We start from the raw sequence: 18837 nt of genomic DNA, 5'->3' as shown, positions 1-18837 counted from the left end.
CATATTATAATGACAGATTTGCTTTAACACCACAGGGGGAAAAAAATGGCTCCATGTTACTGGGCTGTCTGGGAAGGGTAGAGGAGCTGCTGGATGTGCCTAATGTCAGAGAGACTCGCTTTTCTGTGCAAAAATACACTGGCTTATCCTTGTTAATTTTAAATAAAAAATAAAATAAAAAATGTATTACAATTATACAAATAATCACATCCTGCCGTGTGCATGAAAACAAAAAAGGTGGCAGGTTCTCTTCAACTTTAAAAAAAACAAAAAACCCTTAAAATACAAAATAATAAAATCATACCTAGGACCCCGTGAAGACCAAGTATATTGATTGGCAGGTAGTTTTTCTCGGAGGGAATATTCTGCAACCATCATATCTGGAGAAACATAGGCCCCCACACCTGAAGAGAAAAGAATGGTAGAACAACATTTCACAGGAACCAATATCAAGTTGTTTGTAAATGTACATATAGAAGGTGAAATTCCTTTCATCCAGAATGAAAAAAAACACGACAAGCCATTGACCCTCCCAGTCACCTATAAAGCCAAGAAAACTAGTTAGATACATGCGTATTGTATATCAAGTAGCAGCATGTTGCTGTTGGACTTGACCTTCAACTTGACTCCCATGCTTCCTCCTATTAAACGGTGATTTGGTCTTTCCAAATTTGTCTGTATCTCCCTATACCAATTACTTGACACTTTTCAGTCACATTAATAAAATGTGTCCAGAGAAACAAAAAGATTTAAAAATGTAACATAAAAACCCATTTCAGTGCTTAGTGAATAGAGCTAGTATGTATGCTAAGCTAAGCTATGCCACTACTGTATATCATTCAAGAAACATATCTGTCAGTGCATTCTGGTAGACTGGCTCACCTATGACACTAGAGGTAGTTCCTCCAGGACAGCCAACAGTGGAAAGACATGGGCCATTATTGCCAGCACTTGAGACATAAATGATGTTGTTTTTCCAAACCGCTTCATTAATTGCTTCACAAATTCTCCTGTGTAAAGAACACACAAATACAATGCTTGACGCAGGGGTTTGAACAGTTTCTATTGTAAAAACTAGTTATGATAGATAGATTTACATTTAAAGGGGTTTTCCCAACAGAGACATTTATGACCTATCCACAGGATAGGTCATAAATGTCAGATAGATGCGGGTCCTTCCTATCTCTAGAAGGGGGTCCTCTTAACCCCGTTCTACTGCTTTGTGTTGTGGCTGGAGCTTGTTATTTCCGACCATGAATTACTGCTGAGCTACGCTGTTTCCGTAACTCCCATAGTAGTGAATGGCAGTTACGGAAGCAGTGTAGCATGCGAGCTAAGCGGTTTCCGTTACTACCATTTAGTTCTATGGGACTTACGGAAACAGCGCAGCTCAGCAGTAATTCATGGTCGGAAATCACAAGCTTCAGCCACAACACAAAGCAGTAGAACGGGGTTTAGGGGTCCCCCTTCTAGAAATAAGTGCGGGTCCCAGATCTGATATATCCTGTGGATGTGGATAGGTCATAAATGTCTCTGATGAGAAAACCCCTTTAATGGAGTCAGCAGAAAATCTACCCATTCAAAAGTGACAGTCCGGTATTATTTCACTACAGATATCGGCAAAGATGCACATACATACCCAGAGTTTGGCCAGTGAGTTGCTTCACCGTAGCTGTAATTGACCAGGTCACATTTATATTTAATTGCTTCAATCATCTGTGAAATAAAAACAAGACTTTAGAACTACTTCAAAAATTGTAGTTTAAAAAATAAAAAAAATTTGCCCACAGAACAAAATTCATACCGCTCTAATAAGACCTGTGCCAGTCTCCATTGTGCTCAGCCTTGTGTCACCAATTTTTATTGCTAGAATTTGTGCTCCGGGAGCAACACCGTTTCTTTCGGGTTCATCAGGAAAAAACCCTGCTGCAATACTGGCCACGTGTGTTCCATGAGCACCTGTAAAACATAATGATAATTAGAAGACGGAGAAAATTTGTTTCAGTTGCAACACGGATTCAAAGAGAAGACACTTTAGAAGAATTCGTCAAACAAACCATTCCAAGGAAATTGGTTCCCAATAACTAGTTTAAAGGGAAGGTGTCACGAAAATTTTTTTTTCTATATGTTATTGCTTTTAGTATGTCATTAAAATAAATTTTATTTGTGTTTTTGTTTTGTACTGCTTTGTTTTTTCTCTCTTTTACTTCTCTATGGGGGCTGCCATTTTTTTTTCATCTCTGTATGTGTCGATTAACGACACATACAGAGATGGAATACGGCACATACATCCCCATAGAGAATGCGAACGGGAGCCGTTCCATTCACTATAGCGTACGCCGTCTGTGTGTGAACTGCACATGCGTTGGACAGAGACATCAAGCGGAGCGTTCCAGTAGCGGAATCCCCGGCCACACTGGGATTCCGCTCCTTCAGGGATCATTTCACACGGGGCGCCATCTATCCTAAGGCCAGCCCTGCTCCTAGCTTAGAACCAGGAAGTCTCACAAAACTGTGAAAAACACTTGAGACTGACTGCTTACTGTCACCCTTTCGTAAAGGACAAGAGTTTATAATTTTCCTAACAAACACTTACTTCACAAGGTTTCCCTGGAAGGGATAGGTCCTCTTTAAATATTCTGCTCCTCCTAGAATAGTGTAGTCTGCCATAAGCATATGAGAAGAGCACGCATACAGAGGCTTCCACAAAACCGTGACACGATGGACCGGATCCTACTGCATGTGAATATGGACTAGTCTCCTGTTAAGATCTCATCATGTGAGCAGGTTTGAACACATTGTTGTCCAGAGAAACCAGAGTGAGTTTTCCTAGTGCCATTTTGGAAGTGAAAACTGCACTCTGATTAGTTGCTATGAGAAACAAGGATACTGTTCCAGTTCTGTTTTTTTGCAGAATGTCCTAATTGGGAGCTTCAAGATTTGTTACACTAGGAGTAAGGAAAGCTATGAGAACTTACCTCCACTTGTCACAATTGAAAGTAGATTGCCTTCATCATAAATGTTTACTGAATAATTCAGCATTTCCGTTGTACCGAATGATGCATAATCTTGGGCTTCCCTGTAGTTTCCTAACACAGTGCAGGTGTCAAGATCTCCAGACTCACTAGTGTCCATACATGCTCTGCAAGAGGGCAAACAAGAAAATTATAAAGACATCATTTCAAGTGTGCATCCCACAACCAAAACAAAACGGACCACAGTAATGGACAGTAGATAGGTTTCCACAGCCTTTAAAAGTTTTGACATGGGAACAATTTTGATATATGTTATGGTTATCTGGAAGAAAAAAAAAAAAAAGTTGCACTAAGTTTCAATTGCAATCTGCATTCCTTTTCAGACCCCCTGATATTGAGTTTGCAAGCTGCTCTAGTTTCAGACTTTTCTCCTGTAAACATGCCCCTCTCAGTAATACATGCTGGATGTGAGTTCTGGGTGTCCAGGATGCTGATGTCTTTACTAGCTCTCTTGTATCATCACAGCTTTCTTTCTACACTAGCCTGTGTGATTCCACCTCTGCTCTCCTCCTTATCTACACACAGATACCAACAGCCTGTGTGATCTGCCCTCTCTGCAAAACATGCAGAGATGTGAGGTCTGAGTCCAGGATGCTGTCGTCTTCACTAGCTCTCCTTTATCAGCACAGCTTTCTTTCTACAGTGTGTTCTGCCGTGTACAACCTCCTCCTCTCCCTGCTGCTGTCTCCAACACAGAGAGAAGGGAGGGGGGAGAGCAGATAACACCTGTCAGGAGAAGTAGACTGAAGGATTTGAGCTAGAAGCAGCAGCACAGCCAGTTATCTACAGGAGCTGCACAGACTACACAAGAAAAATGTAGCAAATTATTTATAAAGAGTACTTAGAAAGCGGTTTAACTTTGCAAAAACAGTGCAAAGGCATCCATAGCCTTTAAAAGTGTGCTTACAAAATCCAATCTATAACATTTAAATAAAAATATTTCTTACCACCACATGGTTTATAAATAATTCATACACAGGAACTACTGTATATTCAAAAGATTATGGTGAGCTTTATAGACTGGAAACAAGACAGGCTGGGTCACACTCTGCAAGATATCTACAATCATAGGAGAAACTTGCTACCACGGTTGAAAATATTGTTTATGTACATTGCTCCTTGTTTATTTTATCAAACGATAACGGATCAAATATTATGACGGTAGACTTAAATTGGCAACAGAAAATAAAACGTAGAACAAATCCTGTATCTGTATTGGTTCTTAGAACAGGTTTCTATCAATTATATCCAATCATTTTCCAAGAGACTTAAAGTATACCTGCATTTTCTATCTCCCGCCAGACCACACATTGGGCGCATAAAGACACTACTGCATGCTAGGGGCATAGTTGCATGGCACCCGTAAAATGCCTAGTATCCTGCATAAGTCATTAAGAATAGTGATGTTTTCTAGTTAGGTCATTACCTTTAATTGTTATCTGACCTAAATCCACTGCATTTGATTTCATTACCTAAATGATCTCAATAAGTAACAGAGCTGTACTCATACAGTATATAGGATATTAGAGACTGCCCTACTCTGCCGCGCCTAACTCTTGCTTCATATGCAGCAAGGTGCACATGATTGGTCAATGTCCCCATAAATAGTGAGTAGTTCGAATAGTCACCCCCAGACGAAGGTGCAAGCCAAAATGCGCGTCGGGGCAGGACATCATTGCAGGGAATTAAGCATTACTGGTCAGTAATGGTGACTAATTGATGTGGGGGGATTTAATTGTATTTCATCAACTTTGCACTTAGCACTTTAAGCTTCAGTGTGGCGAAACTGTAGTTATCCAAGTAGCAGCTCATTGGTATCTGTATTACTTGGCACATGGGCGTATATACTAGCCGCAGGCAACTCAGCCATTTTTACACCATACTGCCCACATGTACTGCACCTTAGTATCTATTTTTATTGCATTGCATATTATCTCTTAATTAAGAAACATAGATCTATAACTATTGTGATAGAGAAAATACACATAGAATAAAAATAATAAATAAATATATATATTATATATATATATATATATATTAGTCCCTGTAGTCATCTTATGGTCATCATTGTGGATCCCTTTTTTTAATGTATGGTCATTTTCAAATAATATGAAATAAAAGTATTTTTATATTGAGCTTAAAGACTCAGTCTTTAAGAGGTCATCAACTTTAATTGTTATGCCTACGGCCAGCCTGACCGACATGTTACTCATAATTGTAAAGGCTTTGCACTTTGTAGGCCACGGATTTTTCTTAAAATCCAGCATGCAGAGGTAATACAGGTGAGACATGACATACTTCCAGCTCTCCCCATCATGCCACACCAAGCAGTCATATACAGGGCCAGGATCGCTGTATTTTTTTTCAAATGTGTTCAGTATTTCAACTTGATTTTGAATATCTTCTTTAACCAATTTCCCCATCTATTCAAAATAAAGAAAGGCCATTAAATAGATAAAATATAAAGAAAAAAAAAATGACAGATGACAAAGTTTTTGAAGAGGAAAGAACAAGAGGAAGATCCAATACCGAAGTTGGAGTATTAGAACTTGTGTCAATCTCATCTTGCTTCCTGCAAGCGTCTGCTAGTACAGCTCTGTGGACGGGGTCCCATAACTTCTCCTTCCTCTCTTTCTAGAGTTGTAGAAACAATGTTAATGTTAAACCGAGTAATGCATATTGTATATTCTACTTATTGGACTTTTATAAAGGCTCGGGCTACACAGCGACATAGGCAGCATCCAAAGATCGCGGTGTCGTGCTATGCACACGGCAGTAATGTAAGTAAACGTGGCCACGTGGAAACCCGCAAGTTGACGCAACTTGACATTTACAAGACATCCATACAATATGGATTCCTTGCTACCGCCACTTGCGACCACATTCACTCACATTACTACAATGGGCATATCGTACCACAGCGATGTTTGAACCTGTGTTGTGGTCAAACTCGCCATGCAGCTATAGCCTTAGAGTACATTAAAGATTTTCACAGTTAGTGAAACCGCAGACATGTGATCATATCAAGTCAATACATAACAAGGTTCAGATAATAATCATTAAGTGGCTATCCACTGTTTATATAACTGACAACCCTGGTTAAGTGGATAAGTTAAAAGAAGAGAGCTCAGCCCATGACTCGTGAGCAAACATTTCCCATCATTCCCACGGATTACCTGTAGTCGCTCTTTGAGTGCCTTCGGATAAAAGTCAAACCCATTCTTAACACCTACGTGATATCTGCCAGACGGATTTTGCCAGTTGGTGGGAATCTACAGTTGAGGAAACACAAAAAAGAAGAAGTGTTTCATTTTGCAAATGACCAAAAATAACACAAATCGTTTACAGCGGATTTTGTTTAAGGATTTTAACAACACTTAGGGTATGTACACACACAAAATCAAAACCGTCTGAATACACGGAGCTGTCTTCAAGAGAAAACAGCTCCTGATTTTCAATGAAAAACGGCTCCAAAGAAGCGACATGCACTTTTTGCGGGAGTTTTCTTTATGCGGCCGGTTTTGTAAAAACACGGCCCGTCAGAACAGAACGACATTTTTCCCATTGAAATCAATGGACAGATGTTTGGAGGCGTTCTGCTTCTGATTTTTCGGCCCAAAAAAAAAGCCGTGTGAACATACCCGTAAGCCCATGCACCCTACCGTATTTTCATCTATCCCGAAATACTGTCTGTAAATACGAATCCATAAGCATCAGTATATATGGAAGGGTGTCCATAAATACAGTCCGTATTGCATCCGTATATACGGAACCGTAAAAAAAGAGGGGGGGAAGCAAATTATGTCGTCAGCATGTTGCATAGCAACGCTTTCATAAATACGGATGCACATCTGTATACCGTCCGTATTTACGGAAGCTCACACATTCTATGACAAGAATAGGACAGGTTCTATAATTTTTCAGCACGGACACATCAGTAAAAATACCGAAAGGTGTCCGTGGCCAATAGAAATGAATGGGTCCATAATTACTGTCAATATTTACTGATGAAAAATACTGTCTTGTTCATGGGACATTAGATCGAACAAGAGAAATTAGAATTGACAAGGCACTATCGGCATGTGTCCAATTTATGTCATGTCCAATCAGTATGAGATATATGTAGTTCTTCAGAAAATGCCTTTAATTTAAAGAGTTAGTACAGCAAAAAGGTGAGGGGATGGCGGCGCTCCTCCGAGACTCTTATGGGGTGGTGAAGTGTAGATAGCCGGCTGCCACCCACTGCTGTCCCTTGGTGCTAAATCCTTAGTACCTGGGACAAGGTGGGAGTCAGAAGGTGAAGAGAAAAAAAAATGCAGCCTGGCGCCGATACCCGTAATTACACTGCATTTTCTTCTCTTCACCTTCTGACTTTAATTTAAAGTGACTCTGTCACCAGATCATAAGTGCCCTGGCTCCTACATAATCTGATCGGCGCTGTAATGTAGATCACAGTAGTTTTTATTTTGAAAAACGATCATTTTTGAGCAAGTTATGAGCAATTTTAGATTTATGCTAATTAGTTTCTTAATAGACAACTGGGCGTGTTTATTTTTTACCATATGGGCGTTGTACAGAGAAGTGTATGACGCTGACCAATCAGTGACCAATCAGTGTCCTACACTTCTCATTGTTCCAGCCCAGCATGATCCACAGCACAGTGTGATTGTGCAGTGAAATAAGCTGGGCCGGAACAATGAGAAGTGTAGGACACTGATTGGTCACTGATTGGTCAGCGTCATACACTTCTCTGTACAACGCCCATATGGTAAAAAATAAAAACACGCCCAGTTGTCTATTAAGAAACTAATTAGCATAAATCTAAAATTGCTCAAAAAGGATAGTTTTTCAAAATAAAAACCACTGTTATCTACATTACAGCGCCGATCAGATTATGTAGGAGATAGGGCACTTATAATCTGGTGACAGAGGCTATTTAAAGTATAACTAAACTATAAAAAAAAAAAAAGGACTTCTGACATGTGGGGTATTGAGCCGGTACAACACTTGCTCAGCTTTCCGAAGAAAGCCGGTCAAAAACTAGGCAGCACAGCGCTCACCCGAGTGCTTCTGTCACATCGTTTTATCAAAATGGTAGGGGTCTCAGTGTTCAGTCGTCAACTAATCAAAATTTCTGACATGTCAAAAGTTTTTTTTAAAAGCTTAGTTACCCTATTGGCCCTGTTAACAGAGTTTTGACACGTTTTTTGCCACGGAAACCGCCGGCAAAAATGGCTGGAATTGCCTCCCATTGTTTTCAATGGGAGGTGGAGGTGATTTTTGCCCCGCTCGCAAGAAAAAGAAGCGACATGACCTATCTTGAGGCGTTTTCCGCCTCAAAAACCCCATTGAAATCAATGGTAGACGGAAAAAATGCTGACGCGTCCTTTGACACAGTTTGTCTATTAACCGCTCGCGGTTTTTCCCTATTGCTGTTGAAGAAATGGGTAAGAAAAAAAGCGTCACAAAACACGACAAAAAAACAGAGCTGATTTTTCCAGGCAGAATTTCCTGCCTACAAAAAACTGTGTGAACAGGGCCTTAAACCTGTTTTAGGCTCCTTTTAAGGGTGTGTCTACAAGACTTCACCTGCTCTACCGATAAACTCCACATTTATGCTAGTTCTCCTTTATAAAAGTATTTAACAGACATTTCTAGCATCTGAATATAATAAATGTACATACCTTTAAAGTCCTACCAGACAGGCCCAATATTACTTCTTCTTTTGGCTCAACTACAGTACTGGTGTTTACATCTCCACTTCCAGTTGTATCTATAATGTCGATTATCTTCGGCTTTCCATCAGATGTTTGCTGAGGAAAAAATAAATATATACAATAAAAACCATGTACAACATAGATTTAAGCAGCCCATTCCCATACAACTAGCAGAATTTCAATGACCCTCAGCCGCTAGGGGCAAAGATCAGTCTCCGCAAACCATAGACATCAATAGTTGCTAGGTACGGCCCTATAGGACATGTGGACAGGGTTCGTCCACTCAGAAGATCTTGTTGAAGCCTCGCTTCTAAAAACGATCCGTGTGTCATTTCCGCATTAGGGCTTGTCCACACACAGCAATTCCGTTGAAAGTCAAAGGCTTTCCGCTGCGGCAAAAACGCACTATTTCCTGCGTTTTTCTCAGTGACATGCTGCGGTCGGTAAATTACGCACTGCAGGTTAATTTCGGCTCGGAAATTTTACGTAGCATGTGGATGGAATTGGTTAAATCTCATCCACTATGCTGCTACTGTAGTCTGCAGCGTTTTTTTCCAGCCAAAATTCAGACCGGAAAAAAAGCGGCAATTCCGAAGCGTCTGGACGATCCACCTAGTGCAACTCTAGGACATAATAGTTAAGGTAATTTTTTTTTTTACATTTAGGAAAAAAAAAACTTTTCTTCCCCCAATATTTTATTAACATATTATGAAAGGGGGGGAAAAAATGCTCCTCTTCTGGTGATCAGCAGAGGTCCTACCACTTGGTAATTGTTTATTTCAACTGCAACAAAACTGAAGGAATCGAGTGGTAGTGCTCATGCATACGATATTATGGTTCCATATAACCCATGTTGTACAAAGCCATAAAATGGCACCTATAAAGGACCTACTATGACGCATTTTATGTCAAAGGATTCCCTTAAAGAGAACCTTTCACCTCCCCATACATGTGCAGCTGAGTGCAGCTTGTAATGGGGAGGGCTGAACAAATTTTTTTTTTTCTACCTCCCTCCGTTATTTAGATATCGCTGCCATTATATTTGGCGCCCGATATTTAAAGAACCCCATGAACAGTCAACGGGGCGTGTACTGGCAAGGGGGCGTGTTACTATGGCTGTGACACTGTCCAATCAGATATGGACAGTGCAACAGCAAGAGCGAGGAGAGAGGGTGTGCGATTGCAGTCTTTTCACCCGAACTGGAAAGGGGGCGTGTCACTGCTACGGACAGTGCAAGCACTCCCCAGCTCTTACATTGTCCGTAGCAGTGACACGCCCCCTTTCCAGTTCGGGTGAAAAGACTGCAATCGCACACCCTCTCTCCTCGCTCTTGCTGTTGCACTGTCCATATCTGATTGGACAGTGTCACAGCCATAGTAACACGCCCCCTTGCCAGTACACGCCCCGTTGACTGTTCATGGGGTTCTTTAAATATCGGGCGCCAAATATAACGGCACCAATATGAAAATAAAGGAGGTAGGAAAAAATGTAAAGTGCCCCAGGGTTTGTGCAGCCCTCCTCATTACATGCTGCACATGTATGGGGAGGTGAAAGGTTCTCCTTAAGAATATCTCTGTAATAGGGCACTGGACGATGGCACCGTACAGCAGCACACGAGTTCCGATGGCTCCATAGTACAGCACCTCAAAGACTTCATGTGCCTCCGTAAAGGCTTAGGCCTTATGCACATTTCCGGTGGCTGTTTAACGGCCGCTAACGATGGATCCGTAAAACACAGACCGCACACGTATGGTTTCAATGTGCAGTCCGTTGTTTCAACAGACCAAACGAATATAATGGCCAAGACTGTTCCGTCAAAAACGGACAGGAGTAGGACCTGTCCTATTTTTGTTGGAACGGCCACCCGGTTCCGTTAAAACAACAGAAGTGCGAATGGCAGCATTGAAATGAATGTGTAAGTGTGCTATCCGTTAAAAAAAAAAACACAGATCGCACCCTGAAGAAAATAACTGAAATGGGCATGAGGCCTTAGGCTATGTTCACATCTGCGTCAGGGCTCTGACCTGAAGTACCGTCGAAGCATTCCGTTTCCATCACCTTTGATTTCAATGGTGACGGATCCGGTGCCCATGGTTTCAGTTTATCTCCGTAGGGTTCCGTAGTTTTGACAGGATGAATACCGTATTCATCCCGTCAAAACGGCGGAACCCTTGCACAACGGAGACAAAACTGAAACCATTGGCACCGGATCAGTCACCATTGAAATCAATGGTGATGGAAACGGAAACCTACGGTTTCAGTTTGTGTCAATCAGGGCTCCGTTCCGACGGTACGCAGATGTGAACATAGCCTAAGGCCTCATGCCCTCTTCAGTTATTTTCTTCAGGGTGCCATCCAGTTTTTTTTACTGATAGCACCCTGACACATTCATTTCTGTGGGCCATGCACACTTAAGTTGTTTTGACTGTTCCGTCGAAAGTAGTGCATGTCCTAATTTTGTCTGTCGTTGAGTGCCCGGGGTGCCCATTGTAGCATACGGGTCTATCAAAATAACAGACTGCACACGGACGGCATCCGTGTGCAGTCAGTTTTTCACGGATCCGTTGTTAAAGGAACAGTGTCATCACAATATTTTTTTTAATATGTTAAAGATGTTAGTGCTTTATTAAAAACGTTTATATTCATTTGTGTGTTTGTGTTTTACTTTTTCTTATTTTTACACTTTTTCTTCCCTATGGGGGCTGCCATTTTTTTTTCCATTTCTGTATGTGTCGATTAACGACATATACAGACATGGAATACGGCAGCCACAGTCCCATAGGGACTGCGAACGGGGCCCGTTCCATCCACTAACATGTACGCCGTCTGTGTGGGAACTGCGCATGCGCCGCTCCCACACAGTCCAATTTGAAATGCGCGCCGTCCGGCGCCATTTTCCTGTGGACCGGAAGTCGCGGCCGGACAGTAAGATTACTACTTCCGGTCGCGGCAAGAGCAGGTAAGAGATTTCAATGGATGTTCGTGTTTGTGTACGTTTACTACTGTATGTAAACCTACTACACTGTGTGTTAGCTCAAAAAATGGCGACACACAGTGTAGGAGGTTACACCGTTCAAACCCCTCGTTTATCCCGGCACTAGCCAGGATAAAGGAGGGGGGGATGCTGAGAGCTCACTAGAGCCAGGGATTTTTACCCAATTTTGCAATGCTGCAATTTTGGGAATAGCTCCATCTAGTGACCAGCAATGGGAAATATTATAAATTAGAATTAATTTATAATATTTCCTGACTCGTGAAAAAAATAAAAAAAATTTGAACAATGTTTAATCACCTACACACTAAATGTTTAATAAAAAACAAACAAACATGTTTTTCTGGCAACACATTACCTTTAAGCAATGGCAGGGCGTGCCAAACGTCCCTGCATTCAACACGCAAGATGGATTTTAACAGACCGTTTAAAACGTTAGACAAACAGAAGCACAGCATACGTTTGAAACGGAACAACGGAGCGGATGCGGAGTGACAACAGAAACCACACGGATGTCACAACGTACCCGTTTTAAACGGACGAGAAGATGGTGAAGGACATGTGCATGAGGCCTTAGGGTAAATTCACTGGTATTATTTTGTTTGCCACGGTCATAATATACTGCAGTGTGCCAGCGCAGTGGTAAAGCAAAAGATTTTGTCTAAGGATGAGATTTCAAGACCCACATGGGCTCACGGGGCACCAGTTGCCAGTCAGTACCCTGAGGCCTTGCTCACGCTGTGAGAGGGCAAGAAAGAGTCTTTGTTTTGGGTAATAATGGGTGCTGATCAGGGGACCCCACCTTTCCATATACCCCGCAATAGGGCAAACGGAAAGGGTTAGACAAAACGCATACACAAGGCCTGCCCCTCTGTGTGACAGCTAGGAGGCATCGCGTAACGGGGTATATACGGATATAAACGCACCGTATAAGAACACAAACGCTCAGGACTTTTCCCCATGTGTTTTTGGGTACATAGCTGGGCGAGTTAGAAGATCAGCTTTGTTTTATGTAGTGAAACATGATCAGATGAAGAGGCTGCCAGCTGCACCAGACAGTAAAGTCATCTCTTGTGACCCAGGCACACTGGCACTGCCATCAGCCCGGCTATAAGGCACGCTCCTGCCATTGTTGACATTGCCCCCCTTCAGCACCACCAGACACAGGGCATGTTATACAGCAGAGTGACGCCATGCAGCACAGCTGGCATCTTACAACGCTATTTTACACATAAGTTGAATTATTACAAATAGGAAGTGTAGCAGAAATGGCTGCCCTCATGTACCTGCATCCCGGGGGCACCCGGGTCCACCCCGGTGTCCAGCACTGCAATCAGCGCCCCGCGTCCATCATAGTGCGGATACCGGGAGAGGAAAGAAGCGGCTCCGGTTTCTTTTTTGGGAAGCAGCCCATGAAAAGGAAAAGGTTCTTCACAGCCGGCAGCCATGATCATGACAAGGAAGAGGCGGAGGAGTCTGGTAGCAGGGTAGGCAAAGACACGAACAGCGCCACCTACAAGGAAAGGCGGAAGTGAAATGTCGCCACGCCTCTTTAACGCTGATTGGTCTATGTAACTTTCCTCTACCTCCAGGTTGTCGGAAGCGCCCCCTGCAGGTTCAGCGCCTTATGTTGTTAGGCAGCTCTATCTCAGACACAATTCTAGGAATACTTATTGTTATTATCATTATCATCATCAGAAACGCTCTCGTTATGTGTGGGAGTGTTGTAATAACCTAGGGGAAGAAACTCTCAGCAACTGCTATGCAAAACTATGCCTGCAACTGGTTGTTGTCAGCCTGTATCTGCTGGTCTAGTCAGAGTACTGTGCAGTATCTACCAGCATTATCGGATCTGGGCGATATCGAAAGCTGGAGGACAATCATGCATATGGGGATCGGCAAATCACCCCCTTCATCTGAGGGTAGCAGTGACCCAATGATAGATTTCAAATTCCCTGATCCGTTTTCCCACTGATAAGCAGCACTAGATGTGTACATATGTCTGCAGTCACTTGGCACCCAGCACCTGGGGCATATGCCTGTCTGCAGCCACTTGGCACCCAGCACCTGGGGCATATGCCTGTCTGCAGCCACTTGGCACCCAGCACCTGGGGCATATGCCCCGTCATCCCCATTTTCCCAGCTACACCCTTGTTTCATAGAAATAATATGCCCACTCGGCTAACCTAAAAAGGCATATGGCCCTGTTCACACTGAGTTTTTTTGCGCGGAAACTGCTCCGCAAAACTCGTCAAAAAACGCCCGAAAATGCCTCACATTTATTTCAATGGGAGTTGGGCGAGTTTTTTTTACCGCGAGTCAAAAAACCGCGTCGCAGTAAAAAGAAGCGACATGACCCATCACCCATCTTGAGGCGGTTTCCGCTTCCAAAACCCCATTTCAATCAGTCAGAAAGGGTAAAAAAACACCTTGATGAGTTTTTGTCAAACCACTGTGCAACAAACATCTTGAGCAGTTTTTGCAGGAGGAATTCTCCTCCTGCAAAAAACTCTGTGTGAACACAGCCTTAGGGTGCGGCCACGTTGCATTTTTAAACCGCAGCAAGTAATTTTTCAATAGAAGTCAATGGTGAGATGTTTGTTATGGACAGACTGCTGCTATTATATTACAATGTGTTTTTTGTGCGGTTAAATTTGTGCATGTTAATAATGTCTGACCGCATGCAGTTAATGACCGCGCTGCCAAAGTTGTTGCTGAACTGCTTGCGTTTTTGCAGTTCTGCAATGCATTTTAATGAGCAGTGGCGTAACTACTGCTGTAGAAGCCGTAGCGGCTGCTACGGAGTCCACGGCATGAGGGGGCCCGTGCCGCTTGCCGACACGCCCCCCTATATGCCCGGTGGCGCCGCTAGCAGCCGTTATGGATGCTACAGTGGTAGCGACGCTACTACAGGGCCCGCGCCGCCGAGCCTCTAACATTTATGGGCTGGGCGGCACGGGCCCTCTCAGGCCCCGTGGCGTCGCTACCACCGGAGGGGGCCCCAATGCTAGCAACAGCCACACCCTCTTGTAGTAATTGTACCTGCGTCTATAGCACGCAGGTACAAATACATGCATTAGCGATGAATGGCCGGGCACGTTCCGTGCCCGACCATTCAGCGCCTTACAATGACGCTGATTGGAGGGGCAAAATTACTTGCCCCGCCAATCAGCGCTTCCGCGGTTGAAAGGCGCTGATTGACGGGGCAAGTCATTCTGCCCTGCACATCAGCGCCTTTCAACGACGCGCCGCTTGCGTCGTTCAGCTCCAGCAGACCTGCTCAGAAGAGGGCAGATCTGCATTGCCACCGGTCGGCGCGGGAACAGGATCAGGGTGAGTATGTAAAGTTTTGTTTTTTTCTACTAAAACTGAGTGCCATTATCTACAGTGGGGGCTCTATCTGCAGGGGGGTCTATATGTGTTGATGTGGAGCACTATATACAGGGAGAGCTATATGTAGAGCCCTATCTACAGGGGTGAACTATATGTGGGACAAAGTATACAGAGGTGGGCTATATGTGAAGCATTATCTATAGGGGAGCTATTTGTAGGGCACCATCTATAGGGGTGGGCTATATGTGGGACACTATATACAGGGGTGGGTTACCTGTGGGGCACTATCAACGGGGCTATATGTAGGGCACTGTCTACAGGGGTGGGCTATATGTGGGACACTATATACAGGGGGAGCTATATGTGAGGCACTATCTACAGACGTGGGCTATATGTGGAGCACTATCTATAAGGGGGGCTATTTGTAGGGCACTATATACAGGGGTGGGCTATATGTGGAACACTATATACAGGGGTGGGTTACCTGTGGGGCACTATATACAGGGGGCTATATGTAGGGCACTGTCTACAGGGGTGGGCTATATGTGAGGCATTATCTACCGAGGGGCTATATGTGGAGCACTATCAATAGGGGAAGCTATATGTAGGGCAGCACGGTGGCTCAGTGGTTAGCATTATTGCCTTGCAGCTCTGGAGTCCATATGTGGGCACTATCTACAGAGGGCTGTATGTGGGGCACTATCTACAGGGGCTTCTATGGGGATCACTATCTACAGAGGCTCTATGGGGTCACTTACTATCTACAGGGGGCTATGGGGGCACTATCTACAGGGGGCACAGTGTTTGTGTTTGTGTGGGACACAGTGTATGGTACTATTATAATCAGGGACACAGTGTATGGCGCTATTATAGTTAGAGGTGCAGTGTATGGCGCTATATATATATATGTTTAGAGATGTTGAGAATTTTATCTTCGTTTTTAGGTGCAGAAATGTTTTAAAAGTGAGAAGCTGAAGACATCTGTGCAGAAAACTGCAGAAATGGGTCGTGGCCGGGAGAAATCCATCATAGAGGTCTGTACCGGAGGGAGGAGAAAAAGAACTAGAATATGTAACGTCACCGGTGAGTCACTTAATGTAAATATTTATTCTGCCTCTAATCAGTACTGTAGTCACTGTATGATCTGCAGCGAGATGATGGGTGGTATGATTTTTATTTTTGTGAAACAGCATCTCCCAGCATATCCTTACCATTGTTCTGCCCATGCGTTTGCTGTAGTTTTACGCCGTACAAACCTATACGGCACGGGTTGCACTAAATTGAGCTGTATTCGTTCAACATTGTAAAGCAACTTCTCTAGAGTACGGCAACACCCCATTTGTGGTCATAAACTGCTGTTTGGGCACACAGTAGGGCTCAGGGAAGTAGTGCCATTTGACTTTTGGAGTGCAGATTTTGCTGGATTGGTTTCTGGGCGCTATGTCGTATTTGCAATGCCCCTGTGGGACCAAAACTGTAGAAACCCCCCAGAAGTGACCCCATTTTGGAAACTACACACCTCAAGGTATTCATCTCTGGGTGTAGTGAGCATGTTAAAACCGCAGGTGTTTTTCAGAAATTAGTGTGCACTCGATGTTGCAGAGTGAAAATAGGAATTTTTCCATAGATATGCCAATATGTGGTAATTATTATAATATATGATATGCCAATTATTATGCGGTGTTTCCCGGTTTTAGAAACACCCTACATGTGGTCCTAATCTTTTGCCTGGACGATCGACAGGGCTCAGGAGTAAAAGAGCACCATGCGAAATTGAGGCCTAATTTGGCGACTTTCAAAGTATTGGTTCACAATGGCAGTGCTCGGATGTGAAATAATAAAAGAAACCCCTGAGAAGTGACCCCATTTTGGAAACTACACGCCTCAAGGAATTTATTAAGTGGAGTAATGAGCATTTTCACCCCACAGGTCTTTTCCATAAATGATTGCACTGTGGATGGTGCAAAGTAAAAATTTAAATTTTTCCCTAGATATGCCATTTCAGTGGCAAATATGCCATGGCCAGCTTGTGCCACTGGAGACACACACCCCAAAAATTGTTAAAAGGGTTCTCCCGGGTATGGCAATGCTATATATGTGGAAGTAAACAGCTGTTTGGGCACGCTATAGGGTTCAGAAGGAAGGTTGCGCCTTTTGGAGCGTGGATTTTGCTTAGTAGTGGTTTTGTTTGGAGTTTTACTGGTATTTTAGTTTATAATGTAGGGGTACATGTAAGCCGGGCGGAGTATATAAGGGGCATAGTCAGGTGGTATAATAATGGGATAAAAAAAACAATAAAATAATCCATAAATATTTGTTACGCTGTGAAGCAATCCTTTCTGCACAGGCCAGTGTCGCACTGATAAATGGTGTCCTTTCTTATCCCCCTTTTGGTACATACTCGGCACCTTTGCAGTTTAGGGAATTTTGCTGGGAAAGTGTTGTCCTGGTATAATACGGGCACCCTTACTTCCAGCAGTTATGTTTGGGCCCTACCCTTCCTGGTTCCCTAATTTTAGGGCCTTGATAAATCACCTTTTGAAAGAGAAGAAATGTTCTCCTCGGGCCTGCACAACTGCATATTTTTCTTTCCTGACATATTGGAGGCTTAACTAATTTATTTTTTCATAGACGTAGTGTTATGGGGGCCGTTTTTTGCATGATGAGCTGTAGTTATTATTGGTACCATTTTGGGATACATGCAACTTTTTGATCCCTTTTTATCCTAGTTTTTTGGGAGGCAAGGTGACCAAAAAACAGCAGTTCTTGCATAGTTATTTAATTTTTGTTATACAACGTTCACCATGCGTCATAAATTACATGGTAACTTTATTCTGCGGGTCAGTACGATTACGGCGATACCTAATTTCTAGCACTTTTTTATGCTTTACAACTTTTTGCAAAACTGCATATTTTTCTTTCCTGACATATTGGAGTCTTAACGAATTTATTTTTTCATAGACGTAGTAGTATGTTGGCTGTTTTTTGCGGGACAAGCTGTAGTTAGTATTGGTATCATTTTTGGATACATGTGACTTTTTGATTACTTTTTATTCCAATTTTTGTAGGGCAAAGTAACCAAAAACACAAAATTCTGGCATTGTTTTTTACGTTGTTTTTTTACACCGTTCATCTCGTGGAATAAATAACATAATATAGTTCAGACCGTTAAAGAGGCTCTGTCACCAGATTTTGCAACCCCTATCTGCTATTGCAGCAGATAGGCGCTGCAATGTAGATTACAGTAACGTTTTTATTTTTAAAAAACGAGCATTTTTGGCCAAGTTATGACCATTTTCGTATTTATGCAAATGAGGCTTGCAAAAGTACAACTGGGCGTGTTGAAAAGTAAAAGTACAACTGGGCGTGTATTATGTGCGTACATCGGGGCGTGTTTACTACTTTTACTAGCTGGGCGTTGTGTATAGAAGTATCATCCACTTCTCTTCACAACGCCCAGCTTCTGGCAGTGCAGACACAGCCGTGTTCTCGAGAGATCACGCTGTGTCGTCACTCACAGGTCCTGCATCGTGTCAGACGAGCGAGGACACATCGGGACCAGAGGCTACAGATGATTCTGCAGCAGCATCGGCGTTTGCAGGTAAGTCGATGTAGCTACTTACCTGCAAATGCTGATGCTGCTGCAGAATCAACTGTAGCCTCTGGTGCCGACACGATGCAGGACCTGTGAGTGACGTCACAGATCTGCACTGCCCGAAGCTGGGCGTTCTGAAGAGAAGTGGATGATACTTCTCATCA

The 18837-nt window shown here is 43.1% G+C and overlaps 1 protein-coding gene across 3 annotated transcripts in view; it reads right to left on the bottom strand.

The window, feature by feature from the left end:
• The window catches only part of TPP2 (tripeptidyl peptidase 2), a 70684-nt gene extending 57448 nt beyond the window's left edge, over nt 1-13236 (bottom strand). For all 3 annotated transcript variants that reach the window (XM_075852456.1, XM_075852457.1, XM_075852459.1), the window contains exons 1-10: nt 13032-13236; nt 8720-8848; nt 6212-6307; nt 5565-5669; nt 5334-5458; nt 2979-3142; nt 1805-1959; nt 1640-1716; nt 883-1010; nt 305-404 (exon numbers count right to left, since the gene is read on the bottom strand). In XM_075852456.1, the coding sequence (XP_075708571.1) occupies nt 305-404; nt 883-1010; nt 1640-1716; nt 1805-1959; nt 2979-3142; nt 5334-5458; nt 5565-5669; nt 6212-6307; nt 8720-8848; nt 13032-13199 (1247 nt within the window). In that variant the 5' untranslated portion in view covers nt 13200-13236. The remainder of the gene's footprint in view (nt 1-304; nt 405-882; nt 1011-1639; nt 1717-1804; nt 1960-2978; nt 3143-5333; nt 5459-5564; nt 5670-6211; nt 6308-8719; nt 8849-13031) is intronic.
• Between the last annotated feature and the right edge of the window lie 5601 nt (nt 13237-18837).

The sequence above is a fragment of the Rhinoderma darwinii genome, chromosome 2, assembly GCF_050947455.1.
Source record: "Rhinoderma darwinii isolate aRhiDar2 chromosome 2, aRhiDar2.hap1, whole genome shotgun sequence".
Classification (NCBI taxonomy): domain Eukaryota; kingdom Metazoa; phylum Chordata; class Amphibia; order Anura; family Rhinodermatidae; genus Rhinoderma; species Rhinoderma darwinii.
Note: the sequence above shows the minus strand (reverse complement) of the source record. Positions and strands in the feature narration are given on the sequence as shown.